General features: G+C 37.7%; 1 protein-coding gene across 3 annotated transcripts; it reads right to left on the bottom strand.

Annotated features, from left to right (window-relative positions):
- On the bottom strand, positions 1-9,074 carry WDR61 (WD repeat domain 61). 3 transcript variants are annotated; one of them, XM_025208412.1, is made up of 11 exons: positions 8,907-9,071; positions 8,786-8,813; positions 8,570-8,683; positions 7,804-7,909; positions 6,938-7,110; positions 5,548-5,696; positions 4,676-4,769; positions 4,249-4,342; positions 3,042-3,134; positions 1,942-2,020; positions 1-348 (listed from the first exon to the last, which is right to left on the bottom strand). In XM_025208412.1, exons 3-11 carry the CDS (start codon positions 8,616-8,618, stop codon positions 259-261), a joined length of 927 nt encoding a protein of 308 aa, XP_025064197.1. In that variant the 5' UTR covers positions 8,619-8,683; positions 8,786-8,813; positions 8,907-9,071; the 3' UTR covers positions 1-258. The 3 variants fall into 3 exon arrangements, with proteins under 3 accessions (XP_025064197.1, XP_006027278.1, XP_025064198.1); XM_006027216.3 differs by lacking the exon at positions 8,570-8,683; XM_025208413.1 differs by lacking the exons at positions 1-348; positions 1,942-2,020 and adding an exon at positions 2,065-2,303 and having other exon boundaries at positions 8,907-9,074.
- Positions 9,075-9,087: the final 13 nt, after the last annotated feature.

The following is a 9,087-nucleotide window of genomic DNA, read 5'->3' on the forward strand; positions in this document are numbered from 1 at the left end:
TTTTGTAGCTACAATAGTTATTTCATTTATTTAAAAATGTAAATTCTTTCATGCCAAACCTAAGACAAAAATACATATAAATGGTATGAGTATTTGCATTTTTCTATTGATGTCAGAGTTCAAGATTCAGAAGAGCATTATTAAAATGTTATCACATTAACAAAATAAGAAGCATTTTTTAAGTGGCAACGCGAGAAGTGCAATCAGTATTTCTGAAAACCTGTAGATTAGTTGGCCACCAGGATTGCTTCAGGGTATTTAAATTGGACAGTCATATATATGGATTTCTTGGTCATCTCCAACAGATACAATTTTGGAACCATTTCCATTGTATTTCACGCCCCAGACCTGCCAATACAAATATATAAACAATAGCTCATGACAGTGGATAACAAGATCGGACATTATTTCTTCATATTCTTTGTGGTCCATAAGTTTGCTGAACACAAGAAATGTGGATGGCATTTACTAAAGGTCATTCTTTCCACTGTTCTTCATGCAAAGTAATTCCCCTCTTATGTCACCCTTTAGCTGTTGAAGTAGAACACTGCCATCTGCTTGTCTGATAAGGTCTTATGCATTAGTCATCTTTACATTTTTCACTGGTATTCTTGTCAGTGGCTACGGTTCAAATTCTGTCAAACCAATAATCATCCTTGTACACCATCCAATGCAACTGGACTTGATTTGGATGAAGGAGTAAAAAGCTACATGAGCAAGTCTAAACAAGAGGAATTACCTTATTCCAAGCAAAGACATTTTCATTTCAGGACAGAGAAAAACCTAAAAAAATGCAAGGCTGGAAGGTGTGCAGGAGTGCACCAGACAAGAATGGCTGCCTGTACCACCAGGTAACCTAGAAGTCTATCTACTGGACTTCAGAACCAATATGAACCTGGGAGACTTAACAAGGTCAAATGTCTGAACAAACTACTGAGAATATCTTGTACAAGAAATACAAAAACAGCACATTAGCTTGTTGCCAAAAAGGGTAAGACTATCTACAACTGTGTTTGCAGAATTTTTCTTCATGTGCGCTGTTACTCCTCATCACCCACTTCCTAGAGGAGTTATTAGTGTGCATGTTAGACCCAAAGACAAGAGATCTATAGACTCTCAAAGAGAGAACAATTTACTTTATCTTCAAAAATCCAAATCTCATTTTACTGTGCTTCATCAAAAACTTTATGATTAACTGGAGAGCTAGGAGAATGAACAGCTCAGAAATATCAAGAGAGTAAAATATTGCTAATGCAGGGGGGTGATGACAACAGACACGGACACGACCACAACACGATGGACACAACAAAAAACAAACAAAAACTCCACACCTCTGGCTCTCAGTTTGTCAAGATTTATGTTCAAAAAAAATGGGGGAGGAAAAAACTAGCTTGGTAAAGACTCAACTACTTCTTCCTCTCCCCTGCTGAAAGCTAGCTACCCACTACAGCGTGCTCAGATTCAAGTCTTTTAAAGAACCAATAATCTTGATATTTAACAGGGAAAAGCCACTAAACCAGTTTTCAGGCGTGTTCTTAATGTGTATATGTGGGGGGAAAAAAAAAAAAAAAAAAATGCATAAAGGACACGTGCTCTGTATACTACAAAGAGTGTGTACAAAGATCTTTTGATTTAATAGACTGACAAGAATCCATTTTGCCCTTTGTAACTGCCTTTTGGTTGCGGCTGTACAAAGGATTATACAGAAAGAGATCAGCCAATTTTTTAAAAAGTTAATATTTTTAGGATATTAATTTTTCAAATACTGTAAATAAATTCTCAGCTGTAAAATACCATGGCACTACCTTTAAAGCCAAACCAATATCCTATCCCCACTAAAATCAAACCCATGTATCCTAAAAGTGCAAGTTCTTCTATTAGTACAATTTAAGGCATGAGGCAAGAATGCACACAATTCACAATTATTCATTCTTAATATACCTGATCCTGATGGTCAAAGAAAGTGTGAACACAGGTCCTTGTTCCAGCATCCCAAACTTTTACACTTTTGTCAGATGAACTGGAAAATATTGTTAATCACTATGTAAATTAGTAACAATATAATTGCAATATAAAATCAACAGCCCAAAGATCCCATACCACTGTATAAAGAACTATCAAAGTTGGGGAGAAGCAACATAAAATGCAGATCTTTACCAAACTCTAGAAGTTGCATTTCTTAAACCAATGTTAAGTTATTTTTGTATGAACATAGTAAATGAAGGAGAATTCCAAGCATAGCAAGCACAGTCTGAAGTTTTTTAGTCAACTTGCATCAATCAGATTCAACAGTTTGTCTTGTTCTGAAGAATAATGTTTTTAAGTCTTCATTAGATTTACAATGTACACAAAGCATCAGATTATAAATTAGGCTACAACTGTCAAATTAAGTTGTCAATGCGCTTTGAGCATTCATGCCTTTATGTCCCTGGCTAAGGTTTTATCAGGGTTTAGTGAGTGACTGAATGAATGCACTACCACTTTTCTGCCACTGATTAAATAATACAATCCTGGAATAACCAGACACATTTTGCAATGCCCCAGGATAAACTGTTAGTACTTCTTATCCCATGAATCTTTTTAGGATTTATCCTGGAACAGACATGGATGTTTGTTTGAACAACTGCACTTTGTTCTGGGATAAAATGGTTTATCCTGGAACAAACGCAATATGTTTACAGCCTACTAGATTTTGTTATTTACTTTCTAGTTTAATGTAGTAAGAGAGTGCAGTATCTTTCCTTACATTCAGAAGTATTTCACTCTAAAAAAAAAAAAAAAACCCCACACACAAAAAACCAACTCTTGCTGACTTCAGTGGGATGATACAAGGTACTTGTCGAAGTAATATCAGTCTCCCCTCTAATACATTTAAAATGGCTTTTCCAGTCAGTGTACATTCAATTCCAAATGGGTTTTTGTGTGTGTGGGGTTTTTTGTTTTGTTGCGTTTTTTTTTAAAAACACATTTATTCTGTGATCTGTCTGCATTATAAATGAAAGATTACCTTTCTTTCCCAAAAGTCTAAAAATAAGAAATACCTGGAAACGAAATGGGTATCATCAGGACAAAATGCCACATTTAATACCCAGGATCCATGACCACTTAGAGTCCCTGCCAAGTTTGCATGTTGCCTGTGGGAGAAAGAGTTTAGATTTAGCAGTCACTTAATGAAAGTATATTAAACTTCAGTTTGCAAATCCCAGAAGAGCGAGTAACTACAAGGTTGGATTCAGTGCAGCCTAAAACAGCCGTGTTATTTTTTTTCCAAGAGTTCATAACTGTGCAATTGTTCATCTCAATTGAATAACAGGTTGTGTACAATGGATCCTGTCTAAAACTATTAATAAGGTTGCTGGAGAAGATCTGTGATGCACTTTGGTCTTCAACCACTGCTAGCATGCTATAGAGTGATATGCCATCTTATTTTCATCATACCTACAGGGGGCTGTGTGCGCATTTTCTTAAAGTCTAGTAGAGATTGCAACTTAGACAAGAGAGATGGATCTGGGAAAAAAAATGTTTAGTTAGAACAGGTAAATTTTAAACACTTGCTTTTGCTGTTTTTCTGTAAAATTATTCAAAAGCTATTCAAAAGTTGATTCAATATGCAGCCCATCTGTTAAGGTACAGTACAAGGAATGTACCTTATTGTCTACAGATTTCTGTGACTGAGGTCACTGTAATTCAAGACCAAGCCTCTCCTTCTGCAGGTGACAGAATCATGATGTCTAAGTGAAAGGCAGCGAGGATTAAAGCATAAATCTTGACTTAGCTATAAAATCAGAGCATAGTGATTTGGAAAGGAATTTCACTAGGAGGAGAGATGAGAAGAGAGAGTCCAGACAACAAGATGAGTCAGGAGAGCAACAGATCACTGAATGGGAGTGCAGCATGAAAGAGACCAAGTGTCACCGGAGCATAAAGGGCAAACATTGTGAATGAAGCAGAACATCTTAAAAATGTGCAGTGGAAACTCAAAAGTTGAGACAAGAGCAAGCTGAAGGGAAGGCTGGTGCGCACACACATCTAAATATAGGTAGAAGCCGTCAGTTTTCAAGCCACGTCTGCCATGTACTATTGCACCTTTTAAAGAGTCTAACTCCATGATGCTTTATTAATTATAAAACAATGCATCTGTAACTACTAAGCTAAAAAGAAGAGACCCTCCAAAATGTTAAAAGTTCAAAAAAAATTCTTAGAATATTAATTCTTCCATCAGGTGCATCTTGTGAAATGATAACTTACACATCATAAATTTTGATATATCCATCATCTGAAGCTGTGACAAGTAGCTGGGAATCTGGAGAAAATGTCAATGAGCGAATGGGCATTGCATGGCCTGAAATTGAGAATCGGCACAGTCAGTTGGTAACTACTCTGTCACCTACACACATGCTGAGATTAATAACTGGATTTATGCACACTTTAACCCTTAGAAACAGACAGTGATATTTACAAATAAAGGGACAGTGCTTCAATCAGAATAGATCTATAAAAGGACACTGGTTTGGAAACAGAGCTATTGGGGTAACCTTGTGCATGAATAACCAAGACAGGCATAAATTAGCTTGACATTTCAGTTCATTACACAGTGATCAAGCATTTCATAACTAACACTTTAATCAAGAATGAATCTGTAACTTGCAGCTTACAAATATTCCAAAGTATTTACCTTCTAGCGTGTGCAGAAGTTTTCCAGTTGCAATATCAAAAATATTGATAATGCCATCTATTGCTCCACTCGCTAAATATTTTCCATCTGGACTCTGTAACAATATAACATTATACATTTAACAAATATTCATATTAACATTTTATATTGGGAGAGTAGAGAAGAGAAACAGATCAAGACAGCCTGGAAGGCAAGATATTTAACAGTGTGGACTCTGTTTTTCAAATGGATCTTACTTTTGTGCATATTAGTGATTTTATTCTTCAGACATTTCATTCTCCTGATGTTAAAGAACATCATACAGCTTGAAATTAAATCTCTTAAAAGTATGATTATTCCTACCCTAGATGCATCACTCATTCCAGTTTACTTATAGTAATGAGGGGTTTTCTATTGCAAATATTTATTTTAAAAAGAGACTGTGGGCTTGTGTTTTATTTGCATTTCAGATTTCTCTCTCTGTCCCTTTGGAGAACTCATTTATCTTATGAAATTTCAGTTTTACCATCAGTAAGGTCACCACCTTATGGGGACTCAGATTTAAAGGGGTAATCTAATCGTTTTGGCGTCTTTGCTGGAAGTGCAAGTATACTGAAGTGTATGTTTCCAGAAAGCATTTCCACAACATTGGATAAATTTCAGCAGAGGATCTACTATAGTAAATACCACCATGCATAGAGGAAAGGTCAATGAAGGTTACAAATACAGGTGCAATGTTCAGTTTAAGAAATTAGTGATTGAATGTTTAGTAGGAAGTCTTTATTTTTTTAAAGTTCTTGTTAAAATGGCTAATACAGTATCTGAAAGTTTGATTTACACTAGAACGCACTGATGATACTATAATAAAAGAGAATATCAGTTAAGTCTCTTACATATGCAATGCTAAGGATGAATTTTCCTCTAGTGTCCAGGGAATATTCTTTTTTCCCAGTCTCAACACCAAAAATATTTACTTTTCCCACATGACTTCCTGTTGCAAGATATTGGGAGTCTGGTGAAAAAGCCAAGGACCAGGCATCAACTGTATTGAGAGAGAAAGAGAATACTTAATACAGTATATATTGATTATATTTCTTAGCCAATAATATTTATTTTTGTAGGATTATTCACATAAACACATTGTATTTGGCCCAGTGAGAAGAGTTATATTGCAAGTTTCCAGTAAGATCAAATGTGTAGAAGGAGGATGCACTACACTAGCACATCAATAGTCTTAATCTGCATCACGGTGTTTAAATGGTCATTCTTCCATTGCCACATTCTGATTAACAACACTTGGATTAATACATCTATGAAACAGCAAACTGGCTTTTACTTCACTTTATGCATCCTCAACTAAGGGTACAGACAGAAGTGACAATTTTCACCCAATCTGGCCACAGAAAGCAGTCTTTAGCTGTGACCAAACAAGTGCATGGCTACAGACAGCTTAAAAAAAATGGCCAATGGGGTGGAAATGTGACCCCCAGCACATGAGGGGTCAAATGAAGACATTTCAAAACAGTCTTCTGTAACTTCTGTCTGTGCTGCCTGCCAGCCTCAAGCTGTTTTCAGAATGGGAGGCAGGGGAGAAAGGAAGCAGAGGGAATTCACACTGAGGTGTTTTTGGCCCCTGCTGGAGGATGGGGTGGGTACATTGGAGTCTCCCCCCCCTCAAGGTGTGGGGCTCCAATTCCCCTACCCCACCCTCCAGTGCTGGCTGGGGAACCCATAGAATGAGCTCCCTTCACTCCCTTTCTCCCCCTCCCATTCTGAAAACTTTCAAGCCTAGCAGGGCACAGGGGCTGTTCCTAGGGGAAAACTGGCTGCATGTTGAACTTCTGTTTGTTCCAAGGGATTGTTGCAACTCAGAACGCTTCCTGCAAAGCGTTCTCAGTTACAGTGGGGAACTGCACTTCTGTCTACACCCTAAATGAGTCACTTTACCACTAACTGACCTTTCAATGAGGTAGCATGCAAGTAACACAAACAAGATTAGATAGAAACCTTGCCTGCCTGTGTAAATTAGCATAATTTAACTACAATCAACTTTTAAAAAGACTGACATATTAGTGCACTCTCTCATGAATAGACTCAGTTTAAATAGTTCTATATCAGTTTACCTTGAATCAGCAGAGTAGCTGCCCTCGAATAATGTACATGGTGTTGCAGTTTTACAAAGAGAACTACTATATCATCTGTATTGTCCACTAATTGTATACTATATGTACAGTACACGCATTGCAGAAATTACAGGTTACCAAATGAACACAGGGATCTTACCAGGACCAGCATCTATTGACTTGATTTGTTTGCCAGTTTCTAAATCCCAAAGGCGAATATGAGCATCGAGGGAACTGGATGCTGCAATGGAACCAGTGTGGCTGATATCCACGGACACCACACCCAGTTGATGACCCTCTAATGTCCACTGTAGGTCTAATTTTTCATCATTCCTTTTGTTAAAAAGGAAATAAAACACTAGTTAAGAAGAGTTTCAGGTACTAAACACACCTTCAACTTAAAATCTATACCTCCCTGCAAGTGACAAAAGGCAGGCAGCTAAGCACAACCTGCTTTCAAAACCTACAATGGAGTGAGGAGGAGGTAGAGGGGGCATATCCCCTCCAAGCACTATTTTAGCAAAACGATTGTTCTCTTTTTTAAAATTAGCTGCAATGAAGCATTAATTCATGCAGTGAAAACTTCTCTAAATAATAAATAACTTGTAAGAAGCTCTTTAAATGGAAGTGTTATTTTATTTTTGCAGTCTTTTGCACTAGGTCTTCCTTCTATTTAACTTTCAAAGACAAGGGTATTTGTCAATGCTTTCTTAAAAGAACGTGATTTATCATTCATCCTCTGTTAGTGAAGGATAATATCCCAGTGTATTTTTATTCTTAAGCATTTTAGAAAAATCAAATTCTCAACATACATCAGGATGCTGTCAGTTACTGACTAAGTATGCACCACTGAAAACAGGCTCAAATAACAGAATGGTACTAAGTTTCATCATAGAGCTGCCCTGCAGTACACCAATACTGGTGTTCTTGAGAATAAGGGAGGGGGAAAAAAAAAATACTGCTTGGCAAGGTAGTCTACACTGTTTTTTTATTTTTAAATTAGTTCTTACTGAACACCTCACTTACCATTTCCAGACTTTCACTAAATCATCTAAAGAGCCTGAGATTACTGTTTCAGAACCATCTTTCTTATTCTTTCCCCATGCAACTGACCAGATGGCATCATCATGAGCTGAAATAAAGCATTAAAATTAGGGAAAAAGACCTAGCTATCTCTTCAAATCTAACAGATATATTTATCCACAATAGTTGCTTGTTTTTATTTCCTGCCTCAGGCAGTAGAAACCTATATCAGCGTCCCGAATCAGACAATAGACATTGTAGCTTCACGGTTAACCTAAAATTATGGCATGCCAAGAATATATGTATTTTATGGCCACATAAGAATGGGAAAGTTGCTAATACAATATTAGACAATATCTAGAAGCAGTTTATAAAGCAACAAAACCCACAAAAAGGAGATTAAAAATAATTAGATTCAAGATGAAATAAAGAAAAAAGAAAGTAATTCACTGTATTTATTTATTGGCTCTAAATTTCTTGTGAGATGAACTGCCAGTATAAATAGCTCCATAAGAGCATTGAAAAGCTGTCAGGAATGAAGTAGGACATTTTCTGCAGTTGGAACTTGCTCAGGAAAACAAAGGATTGTGGAGAAAGATGCTATGGCACCACAGAATGGAGCGCTACGATTACAGTAATCAGGAAAGTGGATAATGGGATGGGCTTTACTTTTCTTGGCAATACATGGATTTGCAAGTGTACCTGAACCAGGCAAGAAGAGAGTAAGACAGCTTGAAAAATGTTTTCATGAGGCTAAATATAAACTCACTGAAGTTAACGAAGGCTAATGCTGCATCATTACAGCCACATCTCATCATCTCAGTTTAAATACTGCTAGAGTTTTTTAAATCCACTCAAAATCTAGACTTGGCAAGAACATCACCTGAAACGTCACAGGAGTTTCTTTAGTTACATCAATTCTCAGGGAAATAAGAATTTTACATAAGAAAAGCGGACGGCCTAAAAGCCCGTGGGTTTCTCTTACCTTGCTCTTGCTTGAAGAGAATGCTGTACTGAAACGGGAAAGAAGAGCATCCGTTATTGAAGTGGTCAACGCTGCCCCCCTGCCCCCAGCCAGAGGCGAGTCGGGTTAGTTACATCTTTACCTGCGTAGTCATGTCTTCGGGCAGGCCCACCAGGTCGAGGAACGCTCTGGAAGCAAAACACGCGGGGTTTGGAAAGGAGAGTCAAAGGGGCAGCCACAGCACCGGCCCCCGCCAGGCAGCGAGCCGGTATCCCAGCTGCGGGGTCCGAGCGGCAGCCCCCGACCCGCCCCCACCGACGCGC

Source organism: Alligator sinensis, unplaced genomic scaffold (assembly GCF_000455745.1).
Source record: "Alligator sinensis unplaced genomic scaffold, ASM45574v1 scaffold954_1, whole genome shotgun sequence".
Classification (NCBI taxonomy): Eukaryota; Metazoa; Chordata; order Crocodylia; family Alligatoridae; genus Alligator; species Alligator sinensis.